At 53.5% G+C, this 21,585-nt stretch overlaps 1 protein-coding gene across 1 annotated transcript in view; it reads left to right on the top strand.

Moving 5' to 3' along the window:
* Nucleotides 1–2,337: 2,337 nt before the first annotated feature.
* Nucleotides 2,338–21,585, top strand: part of P4HA3 (prolyl 4-hydroxylase subunit alpha 3) — a 38,715-nt gene continuing 19,467 nt past the window's right edge. The window contains exons 1-4 of the mRNA XM_050930578.1: nt 2,338–2,516; nt 15,385–15,527; nt 16,186–16,409; nt 20,672–20,821. Coding sequence (XP_050786535.1) covers nt 2,338–2,516; nt 15,385–15,527; nt 16,186–16,409; nt 20,672–20,821 — 696 coding nt within the window. The remainder of the gene's footprint in view (nt 2,517–15,384; nt 15,528–16,185; nt 16,410–20,671; nt 20,822–21,585) is intronic.

Genomic DNA, 21,585 nt, shown 5'->3' with positions numbered 1-21,585 from the left:
CGCTTGACCGGCTGGAGGCGAGGGGGGAGTGGATGGAGTCAGCACTGGTAGGGAGGAGCCCAGGGCTGAGGCGGCAGGGGATGTGGGTGGAGTGGGGGAGAGAGCCCAGTGCTCGGGCAGCAGGCGATGAGAGTGGGGTGGGAGGGAAAGCCCAGCTCTGGGGCTGCAAGCAGTGCGGGTGGGGTAGGGGGGAGAGCTCAGGGGTGGGGTGGGGGGTGCAGTCAAATTTTTTTTTGCTTTGGGCTGCAAAAAACCTAGATCCGGCCCTGCTTCCCTTGTCCGCATTTTTCGCCTTCTAATCTGAGACAGCCTTTGTGCTGGAGTGGAGGAAGCACCTGCCAGAGACAATGTTGCAGCTGCAAGGGAAAACATACATTGTTGAAAACAAAGGGTTAACTGTTGCAATGAATGAAACAATTCACAGCAGGAAATACATCCCCCCAGGTAACCTGGCCAAATTTTGTCTTCTAAAAGAAGCGCCTGCCAGTAAGGTACAACACATGGCAGAGCGCTGGGCAGCAGATTTCGGTTTGCAGGCAGGCCTGGTTAGCACACAAGAAAGGTTAGGTGGTGTGAGGACACACCTGGGGACATTTTTTGGTGTGGAAAGTCCTGGCACATGAACAGGGTTTTCTGGGGAGCATCCTTTGCATGGCTGGACTGGCCATCACTGTATCCCAATTGTTTACCTCCAATTAACCATTAACCACAATTGCATTCAGGGCCGCCCAGAGGAATCAGGGGGCCTGGGGCAAAGCAATTTTGCGCCCTCTTCTATAAAAAAAAGTTGCAATACTAGAGAATACTATATTCTTGTGGGGGCCCCTGTGGGGCCCAGGGCCTGGGGCAAATTGCCCCAATGCCCCTCCCCCAGGCAGCCTGATTGCATTTAACCCCTGTAGTGTTATTACAAGCGTGTACTCACCAGAGGTGCCTTCCCCGCCATCACAGCCCTGCAGCAGTGGGTCCTGGGAGAGGATTGGCTCCAGAGTTAGGAAACAGTCCTGGTTTTTAGGGAGAATGGATCCTCCGCTTGACTGCTGCACACTCTCCTCCTCTTCCTCTTCCTCATCAAGAAAGTCCTCCTCATCAATAAAGTCCTCCACATAAATGCTGCCGCAGGTGCTATCCACGACTAATATTGGGAAACTGATGGAGTCCCTGTCTAGAATCGCATGCAGCTGCTCATAGAAGCGGCATGTCTGTGGCTCAGCACCAGGGCGACTATTTGCCATCCTTGTCTTCTGGTACGCTTGCCTGAGTGCCCCTATTTTCACCCGGCACTGCTGTGCGTCCCTGGTGTAGCCTTTTTCCCCCATGCGCTGTGCGATTTTGGCAAAGACATCTGTCTGCCCAAGCTCTTCTCCCCACATGGCAATCAGATCCAGTGTCTCCTGTGTGCTAAACGCTGGAGCACGTTTGCGTACCTGGGCAGCCATGGTCAGCTGTGGTGGTGAGCTCTCCACGCTGCTCAAACAGGAAATGAAATTCAAAAGCTCCCGGGGGGCTTTTCTTGTGTACCTGGCTGCAGTGCAGTGGAGTTGAAAGTGCTGTCCAGAGAGGTCACATTGGAGCATTCTGGGACACCTCCCGGAGGCCAAAACGCCCAATTACACTGTGCTGTGTCTACACTACCCATAATTCGACCAGGGAAGTCGACTCTAGCGCTACTCCTCTCCTCCAGGTGGAGTACAGGAGTCGATTTTAAGAGCCCTTTAGGTCAGCGGAAAGTGCTCTGTAGTGTAGACACACACACATTATAAATTCGACCTAATGCGTCTAAGGAGGAAGTTTAGACCAGCCCTGGTCTGTGCTGCCAGGCGGAAGCCAGCAGGGATCACTGAGATCAGGTGAGCTGCCTGCCTGGAGCCGCACGTCACCCGCTACTCGTATGTTCATTGCTCTGCTCCGGGGGAAGCTCCATGAAGCGCTCAGGCGGTGGGAGAATAAATCCCTCTCCCGGGAGAGCTGCCTCCTGCCCCATTAGCTAGAAGTTGGCTCGAGTCATGGGGCCAGTGATCTGATCCTGCCTAAGCTCCCCCCTTTGTCAGTTACCGCTGCCAGCTGCTGGCCCAGAGCCGCCCCGGAGCCCGCGCCCCCCGCGGGAAGTTTCCTCTCCGCTTCGCATTTGTCTCTTCTCCTCCCCCGGTGCCGGTCCCTGCCACTGGCCAAGGCGGAGCGCCCGGAGCCGGGCTCCGGTTCTGCCGGCTGGGGGCGAACGCGCCGCTGCTCGGGCGCTGGAAAGGGAAGATCCCGGAGCCGGGGACCCGCACAGGGAAGCCGGAGGGTCAGTCGGAGCGGAGCTTTCCCCGGCGCTCCCCCAGCAGCGCCGGAGCGATGCGCCTGGCGGAGGTGGCTGCGCTGGGTCTGTGGCTGGGCTGCCTGCGCCGGGCGCAGGGCGAGACCTTCACCTCCATGCTCACCGTCCGGCAGGCGCTGGCCACCGAGACCCGGCTGCTGCGGCACCTGGCAGCCTACCTGGAGGCGGAGACCCACCGGCTGCAGGACCTGCGGAGGTAACGGGGCTGGGACCCGGAGAGGGGCCCGAGCTGGGGCACCCTGGACCCTTCGGCTTTCCCTGCGGCCCCCCCCCCCCCGATCCAGACACCCCCACATCCCACGGGGTCCGCAGCCTGATCCAGCCCCGGATTCTGCAGCCTGCAGCCAGGCTCTGCCGCGGGACCCGGCTCCCAGCAAAGTCTGGATCAGCCCGGCCATTCGGACACGGGAGGGGCAGGGCTGGGGGAGGGAGGCAGCTGGGCAGAGGCCCCCACGGGCTGCAGCCAGGACACGGAGTGATGAACTTTCCCAGTGGTCACCTGCCCCCGGTGGGGTCCCCTCTGGCCCCTGGTTAAAGCACGTGGCTGGGAAGAAGGGACCCTCCCTGCCTGCCCACCCCATCCCTATCGCTCCAGTGCAGCCCCATTAGCTTCAGTGGCAGGACAGCTGATCCAGAGGCGCCTCGGAGCCCCTGTATTTGAGAAGGTGGCTCACTCCGCCCCAGGCCTGGAGCGGGAACCCATCGTGCTAGGGGCTGTACAAACAGAATGAAAGACGGTGCCTGCCCCAAAGAGCAATGGGGCTGGGATTTTCCAAAGCCCAACTCCCACTGAATGCAGGCACCTAACTCCCTTGGGCTCTTTGGTGATCCTGATTAGCAAGGAACCAGAGAGCATTTTGCATTTGGTTTGCGTCTCTGTTCATCGATGTGCAAGCGACTAGAGCGGCAGGAGAGGCGAGTTTTAAACAAACCGATAAGAGGCAGGAGAGAGAGTCCCGGGTGCCACAGGAGATGGGCTTTGGAGAGTCACCTAGGGCTGGTGAGTGAGCAAACCAAACACAGGAGGCGCCAGCCAGGGATGTGCTAGCAAAGGGCGTGTGCGGAGAGTGAAGGGGTGGGTGCAGCTGTCCTTGTTATTAGTAGTAATGCTGGTTTGCAGTAGCAACCGCTGTGTGCCAGGTCCCTTCCAGACACTTGAGAAGGATGGTCCCTGCTCACAGTCTGAGGGTTCCCAGGCAGGGAGGGCATGTGAGTGGGTGTGAATGAAGTGTGCGTGCCCAGGACTCTGTGTGTGTGTGTGTGTGTGTGTGTAACAAATGTGTGTGTGTGTGTGTGCACTCAGGACTCTGTGTGTGTGTGTAACAATACAGATGTGTGAGTGAGTGTGTGCTCCCAGGACTGTGTGTGTATGTGTAACAATACATGTGTGTGAGTGAGTGAGTGTGTGCGCCCAGGACTGTGTGTGTGTAACAATATGTGTGTGAATGAGTGAGTGTGCATGCCCAGGACTATGTGTGTAACAATACAAGTGTATGAGTGAGTGTGCATGCCCAGGACTATGTGTGTAACAATACAAGTGTATGAGTGAGTGAGTGTGCATGCCCAGGACTGTGTGTGTGTGTGTGTAACAATACATGTGTGTTAGTGAGTGACTGTGTGCACCCAGGACTGTGTGTGTGTAACAATACATGTGTGCGAGTGAGTGTGTGCGCCCAGGACTCTGTGTGTGTGTGTGTAACAATACATGTGTGCGAGTGAGTAAGTGTGTGAGCCCAGGACCATGTGTATGTAACAATACATGTGTGCGACTGAGTGAGTGTGCGTGCCCAGGACCATGTGCATGTAACAATACATGTGTGTGAGTGAGTGAGTGTGCGTGTGTTATGCAAACAAAACTACACAGGATCATTTTAGGGGGCAAGACAAAGATGTCACATTTATTATGATAACACAATTAGATTTATGATCAATAACTAATACTTAATACTTATATATACACATACACATCCATCAGATGTTCTGCAGCTGCTGAACATAGCTTGAGTCTGTGGCTTGAGTTTGCAGCTTGGGTTCGTAGCTTGTGGCTGCTAACTGGCCAGGACAACCAGGCAAAAGGAAGGGCTGGGTCTCCATTGGGCATGTACCGATGCCCTACCATGTTGGCAGCAGAATGTTACCCTCCAAAGTCTTCCATCTCACCCATCCAGAGCTGATGCTTCCATTAGGCGATCCTAGGCAGTTGCCTAGTACGCCAGGATTCAGGGGGTGGCATTTTGTGAGCTCCCCATGGGGCACACGGGAGCTTGCGGTTCTGCTCCCGTCGCGTGGCCAAAGGACCTTCTGCCGACGTGCCGCGGAAAACAGCGGCAGCAATTGAGCAGCTCAATGACTACCACTGTCACCTGCGGCATTTCGGCAGAGGGTCCTTCTTCGGCAGCACAATGGGAGTGAAACCGGAAGCTCCCGCGTGCCCCATGGGGAGCGCACAAAATGCCACACCCCGAATTCTGCCTAGGACACCAGAAACTCTGGCGCCGCTCCTGCACCCATCCTTTTTGTAGGCTTTAGTTTGAATCCAGAGTCCATAGGTCTTGCTGTGTCACGGTTCCTCTGAGTTTGGTGATTGATCACCCATCAATTGCAGAGGTGACTTTCAGCCTTGGACCTGGCTTTGGTCTTCCTTCTATTGTACCTTTGTTCGTTTCTTTGTAGGGCGGACTCTTCGTACTTTGGTAGGGCTCTTGTCTGCATCTTCAGCCGTTGACGTTTGAACTCTATTTCATCAGGACAGGCTGGTGGTGGAGGTTGATTCCATCATCCATACATATACCTCGTTCACACATTTAACCTAAACTAATGAGATTACAGCACGGTTTGCAAAAATGAAGGTTGGAGGAAGCTTTCACAAAATGGAGTGAGCGTTGTAAAATGGGGTTTGAATTACGATGTGGCAAACAGAGAACAGAAGTTACAATGTAGGCAAGTGTAATGAATGGTGAACAGAAGTTACAATACTGAAACAGTGCAAGTCTCAGTGATTTAAGCAGGAATTGGATTGATAGTGAAATTTACAAAGGCAGCAGGCTGAACCACTGTGGCCCTTAACAAGTATCTTAATTGTCAGTTAGCCAGTTATTGGGGTAACTGGTTTTATGAATGAATGTTGTTTCATTCATAAAACTTTACTTATGAAGTTATATTAATAAAGTGAACAATTAAAAACAATTTCATTCATCAGTTCTACACACGCCCATGACCGTGTGTGTGTAACAATACATGTGTGCGAGTGAGTGAGTGTGTGCTCCCAGGACCATGTGTGTATAATACATGTGTGCAAGTGAGTGTGTGTGTGCGCCCAGGACTGTGTGTGTATAATACATGTGTGCAAGTGAGTGAGTGTGTGTGCCCAGGACTGTGTGTGTGTGTGTGTGTGTGTGTGTGTGTGTGTGTGTGTGTGTGTGTTTTCATAGAGTTGAAGCCTGGAAGGGACCATTAGATCCTCTCACCTCCTGTCTTTCACAGGCTGTTCAATTTGACACAAATACCCTGGTGTTAAGCCCAGGACTGTAATCAGGCTGAAATATTTCAGCCCCCAGTACAGGGACTCAGCAGTGAGGCTGCACCTGACCCTGACACGGTGCAAGGGCCGGACCTGCCCCAGAAACACCCCAAGGCCCTGAGCACCAGGTGTGGCTGGGCAGGCGTATCCCAGCAGGATCCAAGTGTGAAGGAGCTTAGTGAGGGGGGAGAATCCAGGTGTGGGGGGTGAGGTTTCTGTGTGGGGCCATCTGGGTGCGGGCGGCTCAGTGAGAGATCTGGATACACAGGGGCTTGTGTGGTTCCAGGTGCAGGAGCAATGGGACTCTGCAAGGGATCCAGGTGATGGTGGTTGGGCTCAGAGGGCGGGTCTGGGTGTGGGGAGATGGGGCTTGGCAGGGGGGTCTGGGTGTGTGGGACTGGGGGGGTCTGGGTGCTGGGGGGTGGGGCTTTATGGGGGTGGGGGTCCAGTTGCAGCTTGTTGGGGCTCAGTGGGGTGGGGGTATGAGGGGCTTGTCAGAGGGGTCCAGGTGTAGGGGGGTCGGGCTTGTCAGGATGAGGGGTCAACAGGCCTCCTTTATAGGGGAGCCCCAGCTGCTGCTGAGGGGACACCACATGCCAGGCTCCCATTTCCCCCTGTGGTTCCCCAACCCCTTTTCTTCTCCATCCCTCTCCCCTCACTCCCACATTCCCCTCCCCTGCCCTGTTCCACCCCCCTTCCTTCTCCACTGCCTCCTCCCCCACCCCAACCCCCCTTCCCTCATTTCCCCCACACCCCTTACCCAGCCCCCACCACGGGCACTCTCTGCTGCACAGAAAACAGGAAGGCTCCCAACACACAGAAGGGGAGCACAACGCACTGAGACCCAGGAGGCAGCGTTCAGCTGCAGAGTCAGCGGAGGGAGACGCAGCCTCCTTCAGCTGGGCAGCTCTGCACTTGCAGAAATGAGGAAGGGATGCTGGGGAGGCAGTGGCACGTAACCCCGTGTGCCCCCCATGCCTCACCTCTGTTTGGGGGACAGTTCACTCAAAAAACCCATGCACATGGTCTTCCCCCGCCCCCCATGCGGCTTCCCTGCCATTTTCTGCAGGAAAACACAGAAATTCAGCAGGGGGCATTTTCTGCAGGTGCGCAGTCCCACAGAACCCCCCCAGGAGTAAGTGAAAATTACAGCTCGGACAGCACCAGAATACAGACCCAAGAGGTCGGGTGGGCTTGTGCTCGGCCGGCAAGCCCAGGCCACTATGCTGCAACAGCCACACTATTTCAGCGTGCTCGCTCTAATCCAGCTAGCATGTGTCTGTCAGTGTCTACCCAGCTCTCCCAGGTGCAGTTGGGGTCCTGCAAGATGCCTCACCGAGACCAGTACTGGAATTTTAATTTGTGTCGGCTGTTAATTGGGCTAAAGGGGTAGCCCTTGTTCTACCTTACACAGGGTTTGAGATTCATGATCTCCGGGCTGACAGTGTTAAGTGTGTTTGTGTCTGTATGTACAGTACATGCATACCTATGAGTGTCCCGTGTAAGTGTGCCAGTGAGTACATAGGTGAAAGTGTACCTGCTTTTGTGTTTGTGCAAGTGAATGAGGATGTCTAGGCACTAGTATCAGTGTGTGTGCAGCATGCATATGTAGGGATGTGCATATGAGTGACCCTGTGTGTGTGTGTGACACGTGCATCAGGGATTGTGTGTGTGTGTGTTTAGGTGGCCTACCAGGCTAACTGGATAAACTAGATGTCACAGCTGTGGTGGTTGTTGCTCAGTCTTACCATGCATCTGCACAGACCCAGCTGGGCAGGACAGGAGTCAGCAGCAGTGCACTTGCATTGCTCATTGCTACTGTGTGTGACATGCAAAGGTCCAAGCCTATTCTTGGTGCAAGCAGGGCCATGCCATTGCAATCAGGGGTGAAGCTGTGCCAAAGGACCTACCTGGGTCTCGTTTGCTCTGGTGTAAATGCAGAATGACTCTAATGAAGTCACTGGAGTTAAACTGATGTAAAACTGGTATAAGCGAGAGGAGAAACTTCCCAAGTCATCCGTAGTGCAGAAGAAATCTTTGCCCAGCAAACCCAGAGTCTGAGCATTGTGCAATAATCCTTTCCATTCTTTGCTAACTACAGAGTCCCGCATCCCACATCAGCCCATTAGCCTGAGGCTTCGTGGTGGAAAGCCTCCGATCCCAACAATGCAGCATTCAGCCGTTCTGCGGTTTCCTGCATGGAGCATTGTAAAATGGCTGGAAACAAAAGCACATTTCAGGAATGATGTATTTCATTAGCGATGAACCTTGTAGCATTATTTGGAACAGACATGGAGCAGATCATATGCACGGCTGTGAGACCTGGCCCCCAAATGCAACTGCTTTTCCACCAATAACAAACATGACTCAGAATTATTGCTCTAACGTGAAATAACAAAGCGGAATGTGGTCAGGCTGGCAGCAGGGTCAGATCTGCAGCCCCAGGCAGGGGGATAACACGGATATCTAGCGTTATCCTAACTCATGCTTACAGAAATGTGGTGGGAGGGATATTAAACCTCATGTTTCTGTGCATAAGCCAATGAGACATAAGGCAAATTGTCCCACAGCTGCTTCTGCTGTGGGGTTTTTACCCCTTCCTTGAGAATCTGGTGTTGGCCACTGTCAGAGACAGACTATTCCTGTGCTCCTGGAGATTTTCCCAGCTCCATTATTGCCAGCCCCGATCATTCAAAACTCATGAATCAGCCTGTCCTCCTCCCCCCAAAAAATAATCACAAGACTAAAACCAACACATTTTGGGTCATTTCATTTGAGCCTTTAGCGGACGTGTTTTCAAGCTTTGCTCTGATACCATGAGAGCTAGAAAGTTACGTTCAGATAAAAAGCATCTCTCATGATCCTGGGAGCTGGGGCTTTGAGACAGACCCCACATAGTGTGAGACGGGTGATCAAATCATGAGAGGTGGGAAGCTGAATGGGTTCTGTGAGTCATAGATTCCAAAGCCAGAATGGAGCATTGTGATCATCTAGTCTGACCCCCTGCATAATACAAGCCATGGAAAGCCCCCAAAATAATTCCCAGAGCAGAGCCATCCTATCTTCATTTGCAAATGGCCGGTGATGGAGAATCCACCACCATCCTTGGGAAGTTGTGACAATGGTTAATTACCCTCAATGTTAATTTCTTTTGGGCCTTCTTCTAGATGAAATTTGCCTCACTTCAGCTTCCAGCCTTCGGCTCTTGTTATGTCTTTGTCTGCTAGATCGAAGAAGGGCCTTCTATTATCAAATTTTATACCCCATGTAGCTACTTCTAGACAGTGATCACAGTCAACCCGTAACCTCCTCTTTGATAAACTAACTGGATTGAACTCCTTGGATGTATCACTACTGAGCTCCTTAGGTGTTTGCTTTCCAATCCTTCTCACAGCTCTTCTCTGAACCTTTCTAATTTATCAAAATCCTTCTTGAAGTGTGGCTCCCACGACTGGGACACTGCCAAATCCTGAGGATTGCATTAGCCCTTTGGGCCTCAGCGCACCTTGGGAGCTCATGTTCAGATCCTCAGCTGGTGTAAATCAGCATAGATTGATTGACTTTAACTTACACTTAGGTCTTGTCTACACGGGGGCTTTCAGTCATTGAGAGCCAGCCACTGGTGTAACTGTACTAGTGCAAACCCCAAGGGTAGACATGATTTGCACTACTATGAGCTCCTGGACTTCGACACATCAGTGCAAATGACAGTTCATAGCAGCTTTGCCTTTCTACGCTGGGGTTGCAATGGTGGCCGGCACTGGGGCAAACCTCCAGCCTAGCAAGGCCTTCGATGACCTCAGAAGAGCGGGAGGTGCTTGGTGTCACCGCTCGCTCTGGTTGAAGGGCTGATCTGTGCTGCTAACAGTGAGGGTGAGTAAAACGAGGTGAGGGGTTGCACATTTGGTGTCTGGATTTGAGGCCTGCTGAAGTCTCACTGCTTAGTCTGGAAGCTCTCTGGGGCAAGGGCCATGTCTGCTTCTAGGGCTACACAGCATAATGGGGCCTCTGAGGGCTCTCTGACTAATGGTCACAATGTAATGCCACAGCACATTACACATACAAATAAGTAGGGCCCTACTAAATTCACGACCATGAAAAATGCATCACGGGCCATTAAATCTGGTCTTTTGTGTTCTTTTATCCCATGCTAGACAGATTTTATGGCAGAGACCAGTGACTCTCAAATTGGGGGTCCTGACCCAAAAGGGAGTTGCAGGGGGATCACAAGGTTATTTTAGAGGGGTCACGGTATTGCCAACCTTATTTCTGTGCTGCCTTCAGGGTTGGGATCCCATATCATACCATGCCACCCTCACTTCTGCGCAGCTGCTGGTGGCAGTTCTGCCTTCAGAGCTGGGATCTCATACCATACCATGCCACCCTTACTTCTGTACTGCTGCTGGTGGCAGCTCTGCCTTCAGAACTGGGATCCCATATCATACCATGCCATCCTTACTTCTGCGCAGCTGCTGATGGCAGCTCTGCCTTCAGAGCTGGGATCCCAGCCAGCAGCTGCCACTTCTGGCCACCCAGCTCTGAAGGCAGCACTATTGCCAGCAGCAGCGCAGAAGTAAGGGTGGCAATATTGCAGCCCCCACCCCAATAACCTTGCAACACACACACACACACACACACACACACACACACACACACAAACTCCTTTTTGGGTCAAGACCCCTACAATTACAACACCATGAAATTTCAGATTTAAATAGCTGAAATCGCTAAATTTACAATTTTTAAAATCTTGTGGCTGTGAAATTGATGAAAATGGACCATGAATTTGGTAAGGCCCTACAAATAAGCCCACTGCTTACGTCAGTGCCATTTGCCAAGGTCAGAGTGAAACGGGCTTCCAGGTGAGTAGCATGCTCCTGCTGTGGGGAGGTCAGGATGGTCACCCCTGAGCCCGGCGTGCAGTAGGCCATGTTCCGCTGTGAGTCAGGGCAGGGTTCTTCCTGAACCTCGGGAAATTGCAGCTTGTCTGTGAAATCTCAGGGTGACATGCCCAGGGAAGGGCTGGTGTTAAAAATGGGAGGGCTGGAAGGACTGGTTCTGAGCTGTTAGAGCTAACGGGGGTGGGGGAAAGGGGACTGTTGGGACCAAATTAAACCTCAAGGAGTAAACTGCATCATGTGACTAAGGAACGGGTTGAAATGAAGCTCTGTTCAGGTCTGTGCAGCTTCTTGTCACGCACTCATCACTGCAGTATCCGAGGTCCAGTTCCTCAAAGGTATTTCAATAGGAGTTCGCATCTGTCCCATGGCTCCAGTGGGATGAATCCAACGACCTGGGCTGTCCTTTCCACCTTGGATCTAGGGACCCCCGTAAGCAGACTAGATCCATCCATTGGGCCAGATCCCAAGGTCTTAACTCAGCCCTTCCGTGGATGGAGCTTCTGTCTGAGGTCATCCCCCAGGCCGTCCTTCAGGCCTGATCCTGCAGCATTCACTCACGCTGAGTAGCACTTACTCCTGGGTGCTGCCAGTGCTTCTTGGCATTGGGTGAGGGTGGTAGCCTGAGCCCTAGACGCTATTTTCATTGGACCAAAGTGGAGCCTACAAAACTCCCACTGACTTCAGCGGAGTAACTTCCCACCAGCGGGAGTTAGGGAGTCAAAATCTGGCTCATTGGCATCAACGGGAGTTTTACCCATGGAAGGACTTAGGCTGGGATTCTCCAGGGAGGCTAAGAGAGTTAGGCACCAAAATACCTTGGCAGCTCTGCGTGGAGGTGGCAGGTCCCACTGGAACTCAATGGGAGTTAGACACCTGTGTCGTTATGCTCTTGGGAAAACCCCTGCCTTAAATACAAATGAATGATGACGTGTGGATTGTGGTGCTTCACTGGGAGGCCAATGGATGCTGGGCCTCAGGATTGCAAGCAGTTGTAAATAGGCAGCTCAAAGCCCAGAAGACAGAGCAGAACTGGTTCATCTCCAGACAGAGAACTAATTCCAGGGTAGTTATTACTGTCTGATGGGTTATAATTCTCATCGAATTGAAAAGCATGAAGGCCAGTGTACACGGAGCAGCAGTGTGAGCCACAGGGGTGTGAATGCACTTTAGAACTTAGACCCCACAGTCCGCAGTGCTGCTCCGTGTAGACAAGCCCTAAGAGCCTGATTCAGCAAGGTACCTTTAACCACAAGAACATTCCCACCAACTCCAGTGGCCCTAACTACTCACTGGCTTAAGTCGGGCATGTGCGTAGGTACCTTGCTGAACTGCATTGGCCGAAATCAGGAGTGACTCCATGGACATCAGTGGAGTTGAACTGAATTAGTGTGAGAGGAGAGCCAGGCCCTGGAACAAAAATTAGCAATATGGACCAGATCTTGAGGTCTGTACTTAATTTCAACACAGTCCTTATAGGGGCTAAACTTACATGGGCGTCAGTGAAAGGTTTACTCAATGAGGGACCAGGGAATATGCCTTTCCTCTGTTATTTCTTTGGACTGTTGCTTCCTTGTGTTAGATCTGTGGCTACCTTCCACACAGGGAAAACACAGATGCAATAAAAGATACTCTAACCAGCTGGCTTCCGTACAAGATGAGTCTTGTAGACATTGCCAGAGGTATCTGCCTAGGAACTGTTTGATCAGCCATGTGCTTGCGTCATTTTAAACACATTCCTGTTGTCTTTAGAACCCAGGGCTTTCATGGGTCTTTCCCTCTCTGACTTCTGTGGCACCTACCCCTGCAGTGTGTAAGTAATGTAGTGTAGCGATTAGCTCAGCAGTTCACTCACAATGAATATTTTTCTACAGGTTTCTCTTCTCATTATAAATTGTCCATGAATAGATCTTGAAAGTCTCATATTTATTCTTTGGTCACCACAACCCGGCTCTGTCTGTGTACCGTCTTACTTTGTGTATGTATAATGTCTAGCTCAGTGGCCCCCAAAGTGTAGGGCATGGTGGGGCATGGGCCAGCCCCCAAAGAGGGTGGGGCGGGAGTGCCACCCCGGCCCACTCCAGCCCCAGCTCTGCTCCGCCAGCACCCTGGCTCCAAGCTGCAGCTCTGCTCCCAGCCTCGGCCTTGCCTCCATCTGCAGCCCCAGTTTCGGCCCCTGATTAATAACTGCGGTCCCGGCTCCAGCCCCAGCCCTGCCCCCAGCCTTGGCCTCTGGCCTCAGGTCCACTCCCGGCCCCGGCTCCTGATGGTGACTTGTGGGGACAAGGCACCGACAGAGGTATGAGAGGGCACAGTGTGAAAAGTTTGGGGACCACTGGCCTAGCTAATGAAGTGCTGATCTTCACTGGGGCTGCAAGGAACTGCTGCAATAAAAATAGTAAGAGAGAGATCTGAGTAGGTGAAATATGTGTTGCTTATTTTACTCCTGGATGAATTCTGCGCCACTGTGCACATGCAGAATTTATGTCTCCAGCAGATTTCTTTGCTTCCCCACAGAAAAATGACTTTCTGATGGGGAAGCAAAGAGAAGCCCCAAGAGTGGTCATACCACCCTCCCCAGCAGTATGTTTCAGGAGCCCAGATCAGCCAGCAGAGAGGTAAATCATTGTGGGGCAGGGTGCGGGGCTGGGGAAGACCTGGCTGGTGGTTCCTACCCTGCACCAAGCTCAGCTGCTAGTCCCAACTGGGTTGGAGAGGACGGGACTTCCTCTTCCCCTGCACAGCATCTGGGGCCGTGTCAGACCCACCCTCAGATTTCTCCCCCATCTGTAGAAAGCTCTGCAAACTTCCCCTCCCCTCCCCCGCCCTTGCTTTCTGCACCCATCACTCCTCAGCTGCAGGAGGAGGAATCACTGTACAGGGAGCTGCTCCCCCATCCCCCCTACCCCCGTGCATCCAGATGCCCTCATACCCAGACCCTCTCACCAAGCCTCACTGCTCTCGCACCCAGAACTCCCCCTGATGAGCCCCACTCCCCCTGCACCTGGACCACCCCAATGAGCCACACGGATCCCCACCCTACAGAGCCCCAACCAGCTGAACCTGGATCCCCATCCCACTGAGCCCCACTCCCCCAGCATCTGGACTCCCCCACTGAGCTCCCTACACCCAGACTCCCCTTCTGAGCTCTAACCCCCCCATACCCAGACTCCCCCCGTTGAGCCCCAACTGCCTTCACCTGGACCTCCCCTACCATTGCACCAGAACCCTCCAACAAGCTGCTGTGCATCCAGATTCCCCCCTACACCCAGATCCCCCACTGAGCCACCTGCACCCAGATTGGCTCATACAGAACCCTCTCAACCCACACCTGGATCCCCCCACACTAAGCCCCTCCACACTTGGATCCTGCCTTGCTGAGCCTGCCTTTCCCCTCCTGGTGCACCTGGTCCTTGTGCTGTGTCAGAGTTGGGTGCAGCCTCACCGCTAATTCCATGTCCTGGGGAGGGGAGCTGCACAGTGATTTCCCACCTCTGTGCAGCCAGTGGCCTGTGCTCCCCACTGTCAGGCTGAAGCCTCCACATTTATCTGACAAAATTTGCAGAACGTTGCAGAATTTTAAAATATTGTGCACAGAATTTTTAATTTTTGGCACAGAATTCCCTCAGGAGTATCCTTTGCATTTGACCGGAGACGGGCGCAAGGTATGGATCTAGATTTCAACCACAAAGGGAGTTTGGCTCTGGGGCTTTGGTTCATCTCATTAGAATGACGGGGCCATTTGTAATATACCCACTTCCAGGTTCAGATTTTGTACCAGCCCAAAGCTGAATGGTGTGCAGACCTGGGGGGTTCATTCTGGCCCCTCTGACTGGCCAGGTCACACCCTCCAGTCATCATTGTTTATGGAGGAGTCAGGGCCATGTGACTCCTCACACAGAGGCATTTACTGCAGGGAGACAATCTCAGGATCTGGATTTGAGCTCAGGAGTCTAATAATGAGGTCAGTGGAAAATACCTTTTTATGGGAACTGGTCACATGAGTAACATCTGGAATGAGTCACATTCTAGGCACCATTTTACGGCTTTCTCCCCTGCTCAACTGAGCACAACAGAAAATCTAAGGTTAGATCCAAGCTGGAGTCAAAGCAGGGATCTGGGGCTTGGGTATGTATGAGCCAGACAATGGAGCAAGCCATTGCAACTGCTGATATGCCCATGGAAAAGACAAAGTACCAGGCACCACAAGCTCATGTGAACAGCAGGCAGTGACCCCTTCTACCCCTTGCATTTCTGAGTGGGTTTGATCTGAACTCAAGCAGAGGGGAGCCGGGGGAATGAAAGTCATTCGAGATGTTAGCTTAGGCCTGTCCTGCTCATTCCCGCTACACGCTATGTTCTCCAGGGCTTAGTAAGAGCCGCTCTGTTCGTGTTATCATACGAGAGCTACCCAGATCCATCAGAGCCCCGCCCTTCCTCCAGATGAGGAAGCAGGACCAGCCCACCTGACCCCTGCTTTGTCCTGTCTAGTTTCAACTAATGGTGCTTCCCCCGAACCGCCATCCCCCAGTCTTTCTAGATCTCACTGCTGAGGAGTTTCCCCAGCCCACAGCCCAATCTGCTGCAATGGGCCGCGCTGGCTGGTTCCAGTATCTACGAGGGATTGCCCTGCTCATGCCTTCCAGGTTTTACAACAAGGTGCAGGATTTGCACCTAGGAGCTGGGGGCTCTGCAGCGAACCCATTACTCGCCTACACGCTGATCAAGAGGCTGCAGTCCGATTGGCTGAATGTGGTGCACAGCCTGGAGGCCAGTGAGAACACCCAAGGTACTGGACAGGGGGCTGTGCCGAACCCACGGCTGCCGCGTTTCCCCAGCACTTGACCTGCTTTGAATCAGCGGACGAGCGCAGTGGGTGGGATTCACAGAAGTATTTGAGCGCCTAATTCCCATTGATCCCCATGGGAGTTAGGCACCTACATGCCTTTGTGAATCTCCCACCGTGTGTCCAGAGGAGCTGGGGGTTGGAGAGAGAGGCTAAGCTGGTGTCACCTGGCCTGGATCCATCACTTCCATATAGAGAGAATGAGGGGGATGCTCAAAGGAGGGATTGAAAGCGGGAGGGGAAGGAAGTAGACAAGGGGGTGGTGGGGAATGAGAGGGGAGGGGAAATTGGAAGGTAATGGCCAGGAAGGAGAATAAGGTGAGGAGAGGAAATGGGAAGGGAATAACAGCAGACAATAGGGGAGAGTCAGTTCTGGAGCCGGATAGGAGTGTGAGCAAGGGGCACAAGTCCGGGCAGGCTGAGTATCCCTGGATGGACAAACAAGGGGAAGGTCCCGTTTGCTCAGATAGTGTTTCAAGGCAAGCGCCTTCTTCATGAATCCCTCCTTAGCTCCAGCCAATGGAAGAGCTTAGCTGGGCACTGGCGTTCTGTTCTTCGTAGCCCAGCTGATCCTCTCCCCCTCCCCGCACTGACATTACAGCTCTCAAGAATGGCTACACGCAGGTGGAGAAGGACCTGCCCGAGTTCGAGGACTTGGAGGGAGCAGCACGGGCACTGATGAGGCTGCAGGATGTCTATGCTCTGAGTGTGAAGGGGCTGGCGAAAGGCATGTTCCAGAAAGCCAGCGGCACCCACCTCCCCGACATCTACAGCCCGGGGCAGCTCTTCCCGCTCTCCGCTGATGACTGCTTCCTCGTCGGCAAGGTGAGGGGGAGCCATAGGGTCAGCACTGTAGGGACACGGGCAAAGGGGTTACCAGGCTGTCACTCAACCTGTACATAAAAGCATCTCCTAGAGAGCCATCTGCAGGGAGGAACTCCAGCCACTAGAGGGGTACAAAGAGCCAGGCTGTATTAACATGGGTTGCATGTATCATGAAGGCTGGTGAGGCTGCTGACTGCAGTGGCCTGAAGTCCCTGTGGGTTAGTAAGAGCGCCCAAGTCCATCAATGCCCTGCCCCTCCTCAGCTGATGGGACAAGACTTGCCCACCCGATCCCACCTCAGGGCAGCCAATGCAGGATGAAATTTCCTCTCCTCAGGCTCATTGTCAATAGGTCCTGGAGGAAATTTGCTTCCTGGCCACAAATTCAGTGGTCAGTTTAATTGTGCGTGTAAGGAACTAGAACATTAGCTGTGCTGGCAGCTGGGGGGATTGAACTCAGGACCCTCAGCACAAGCCTTAAAGAGCTTCCTTCTACTGTAAGTAGCAGAGTTTGTCACCACTGGGGCCAGCCACTATGGGGAGACATGGTCACATGCACTAAGCCAGCCTAGGATACCATGAGTACATGTTATGTGTAGGCCCCTCGTCTTTTCAGGCACAGAAGACACCAGTGAAATGACTGGTAGCTAGTCCACAGCCTCCACTCAGTGCCCCTTGATCGACTTGTTCTAATCCAGCCTGTGCTAAACCCATCTCCCTGCACAATTGTTTCCCCAGCTCACGCCGCAGTGACTGGGCTGCATGCTGGGCAGTTAGGGTGTGAAAACGAGCCACATGCAGGGACTCTGGCCCTTGGCTAGGCCGGAAGCTGGAGCTGCCCAGGGAGCCTGGGCAGTTGTGGGGAGCCCCAGACCCTCCACCTGCCCTGGGCTGGGAGCTGAAGTGCCCAAGAGCAGCCCCTGCCCTGTGTCCCCACCCTCTGGGGCAAGTCGCCCAGACCAGGTGAAGAGTCCAGGACTCTGGGGCTCCCCATAGCTCCCTGGGTGGTTCTTGCTACTGCCTGGCTCTGGCTTTTGGCCTGGCCAGGGAGGGACCTCAGGGGGAAGAGGAACAGCAGGGGGCAGAGCCTTGTGGTGAGGGGGCCTAAGACCCACATCAGCCGCCCTCTCCCCTGCACTGGGAAAAGCCCTGAGCCTCCAGCAGGCACACAGCAGCAATCAGGAATCCAAGACGAATGGTGGAAGTCCCCCTGGAGCACACCCTGCTGAGGAGCAGAGCCTGGTACCAGGATATGCAGCATTAGCAGAAGCTAGCCTAATATAAGGGGGCTACATCCCTCGTCAGTGTGCCAGGCCAGATACGATGCTCTGCCGCCGCTGGGTTCATGTCGTGCTGTCACAAATGCAAAGCTCGTTTTGCTACGAAAGCCTCCACGTGCGGTTTAAATACAGGGCCTGCCGGACCCAGCGCACGCTGCCTTCATGGGGCCCGTTCATCTGGAGCAAGTATCACCCTTTGAATCAACTACAGCAGCACAGGCTGCCCAGGGAGCCCCAGTCCCAGCTGTGATGGTTAAGCTAGGTCCCATCTGAGCTCCCCCAGATGGAGCTGGGGGCCCCGAACTCAGGCACGCAAGCGGGAAGCGAGTTCTGAATGCCTCTGTCAGAAACAGCTGGGACTTTCTCCAGTCTAGCCCAGAATTTCTTCACCCTGAGGAAGCATCAGCTGCATTATCAGGAGACCTGAGTTCTGTTCCCAGCCCTGCCATGTGAACTCAGGTGAGGCACTTCACCCCACTGTACCTCTGTCTGTCCAGCTGTGAAATGGGGACAATCAGACTTGCAAGGGTAACAGTTCCTGGATGTTGTAAAGTGCACAAGTATCAGAGGGGTAGCTGTGTTAGTCTGTATCCACAAAAACAACGAGGAGTCCGGTGGCACCTTAAAGACTAACAGATTTATTTGGGCATAAGCTTTCATGGATAAAAAACCCACTTCTTCAGATGCATGTGACCTTGACCATTTGGGGGAAATTATGAAGTTACAGTGATAAGAAATTACACTGGATATTTCTTTCCTCAAATATTGCGAGACCCTTTCTGACTCATCTCATAGATATTCCTGGCAGACAGTGACAGCAAGCGCTGCGATCCTTTTTCATGCAGTCACACTGGGCATGGAGACGTCTGGTCCCGACCTCTGTCTGTGATTAATTACAACATTCTGGGAGTTCAGTTATAGCCCGGAGAACAGGTTTTTCATTGCCTGTGGCTATAGGAAGGGAAGGGCTGGGGCAGCAGAGATGTAACTCAGATTTCCTGATTTCTTTTTTCCTCATCATTTAGGAGAACTCCACATTCCCTGCAGTAGATCTAGGGCACACGGGCGATCGTTCAGCCATTACAAAGTGCTTTATGATCAATTACTTAAGCCCCACATCCTGAAAACAGATAGACTGTGGATGTGCTGAAACTGCTGCCTGTCATGCTGGCCTGTACTGTCTCATTGTTTCTGTGTATTCCCAAGGCCATCTGCATTTACCCATTGTCTCTTCTTGACTTATACTTAGGTTGTGAGCTCTTTGGAGCAGTGATTGACTTTTTGGCCTGTGTTTGTACAACATCTGGAACAATGGGGTCTTGGGCTATGACTGGGGCTCCTACACCCTATGAAAATACAAATTAATAATAACACCCTTGGGAATTAGGTTAAGTATCATTTGTCCCCATTTACAAAGGATGCAGCTGAGTCATAGAGAAATTAAGTGACCAGCCCAAGGACACACAGCAAGTCACTGGCAGAGCTAACACAATACTGCAATAGAGCTAATACTGCCTCCCAGGGAGGTGGATTACCTGCGCCAGCCGGAGAACCCCTCCTGTGGGCATAGGTGGTGTCTACTCTGAAGCACTACAGCTGTTCCACTGTAGCTGAATTTACAGCAATCCATGCTTAGCCTCTGCTAGTCCTTCACCTGGATGGAAAGCTCACTTCTTGCAATTATCACTGACTGGATCAGCTCCAGCAGCAATGGAACATGAGCTATGCCCACCCTCACAGGCAACGACATTACTTGGAGTCCCACCCTGCATGTCTGACTCAGCCACTAGCCCCGTTGCAAGCAGTGGTGCTAAGATGCTCAGGGACAGGCAAACCCATCACCAGGGACAGAAGGCTGGTCATGTGGATAAGGCACTAACCAGGTACTCAGGATATGTGGTCCAGGTTGCAGCTGGGCTACAAGTCACTTAACCTCCCAGTTTCTCTATGTACCAAAGGCATGTATGAAATATGGAGAAATCCTAATCCTTATCCACCACTCTTCCTCAGTAGATCTCAAAGTGCTTTGCAAAGGAGAGCAGCAGCATCAACCCCATTTTATACCTGGAGAAACCGAGGCACAGAGCAGTGAAGTGACTTGCATAACAGGCCAGCGGCAGAGCGGCAAATAAAAGTCAGCTCTCCTGAGTCCCGGCATAGGCGTCAACTTTTCCCGGTGCCGGTGGTGGCTCGAGCCCCCCCGCCCCTGCCCTGCACTGACTTCACCCTGCCCCGCCCCCACTCCACCCCCATTCCAACCCCTTTCCGAAAGTCCCTGCCCCAACTCCACCCCTTTCCTGCCCCTATTGGACCCCTCCCCAAATCCGCACCCTCACCCTGCCTCTCCCCCCCAGTGCTCTGTGTTCCCCCTCCTCCCCATGCTTGCCGCCACCAAACAGCTGTTTGGCGGCGGCAAGCGCTGGGAGCCAGGGGGAAAAGGCAGGCACTCAGCATGCTCAAGGGAAGAGGTGGAGGTGGAGTGAAGGTGGAGGTCAGCCGGGATGGGGCGGAGCTGGGAGCCGTCAGTGGGTGCAGAGCCTCCACTAATTTTTCCCTATGGGTGCTCCAGCCCCGGAGCACCCACGGAGTCGGCACCTATGAGTCCCAGCCCGGTGGTCTATTCACTAGGCCATGCTGCCTCTCAGGAAGTAACAATACGTCCTTTGTCTGTCTTGTCTATGTAGATTGCAAGCTCTACAGGGCACGGGCTGCCTCTTACCCTGGGTCTGTACAGCACCTTGCACAACGGGGCCCAGATTGCAAAGGGAGAACAAATTACAATAAGATAGCTAGCAGGGAGTCAGACCAGGAACACATTTGGCCCACTGCTTTCTGTTTGAGCTGTGCTGAGCTGCAGCCCTGAGGCCAAGTTGTGTTATAACACAGCCCACAGACGCGTTTCCTTCCCCTCCTCCCCGCCCCACTGCCCCATGCCCCGCTCCAGCCTCCAGGTGGTTGCGGCAACTCGTCTGATCCCCTGCAGGTGGCGTACGACAGGGCGGATTACTACCACTCCATTGCGTGGCTGGAGGAAGCCGTCAGCCTCTTCCGCGTCTCCTATGGGGAGTGGAACACAGAGGACGAGGGCAGCCTAGAGGATGCGCTGGACTATCTGGCTTTTTCCTATTTCCAGGCGAGTTCATGGGGCTAACCTTCACCTGCCCGGCAGGGCTGTGTTCCAGATCATGCTGAGCTAGGAACATGGGTGGTTGGCAGCCAAAGCCGGTCGTGCTGTTTCTGTTGGGTAAGGTGAGGGGCTGTCCACTGGGTGCATATGGAAACGAGACCTGAACTGACACCCCAGATGCAAACACCTGGGCCCAGCTCCTGGGCTGTGATTAGGGATTGCACAGACTGGGGACGGGGGGACCTGGTCAGCCAGGTCTTTAAACCACCTCTGTGGTCTCCTAATCCTGGGGCACGTGGGCACAAGTCAGTGATCACCAAAACATGCTGGCCACACCTCCTTTTTCCTGGCCACACCCTCTATACCAGCACATGGGAGAAGGTCCTGTAGGAACTGCTACGCTGGCTGTATGCCCAGGAGATCCTCCTATGCTGGGCTGACCCCACTCAACCCCCTAGGGCTGACTGCCCCAGTAGCAGGACATTTTGCACCAGCAGCCCGGCATACGGCAGCCGCAGCCCAGCCCTCAGGGATTTGGCTGGGTTTTCAAACCCATATTGCAGCTGGCTCCTATCTTTGTAGTGGGGTGACATGACAGCCGAATCTGCTTTCCCCAGACTGCGCGGGGTTTGTGGGCCACAGTGGAGTTGAACGCTGCAGCGCAGACCCATCTCCGGTGGCTTTGCTTATTTGTGCATCAGTTACAAGTTCATCTCCCCACCCGCACTGGCCCCCCAGGAGCCTCTTGTCCCACTCAGTAACAAGCTACC

The sequence above is a fragment of the Gopherus flavomarginatus genome, chromosome 1, assembly GCF_025201925.1.
Source record: "Gopherus flavomarginatus isolate rGopFla2 chromosome 1, rGopFla2.mat.asm, whole genome shotgun sequence".
NCBI lineage: Eukaryota > Metazoa > Chordata > Testudines > Testudinidae > Gopherus > Gopherus flavomarginatus.
This window is presented reverse-complemented; position numbering and strand designations above follow the sequence as displayed.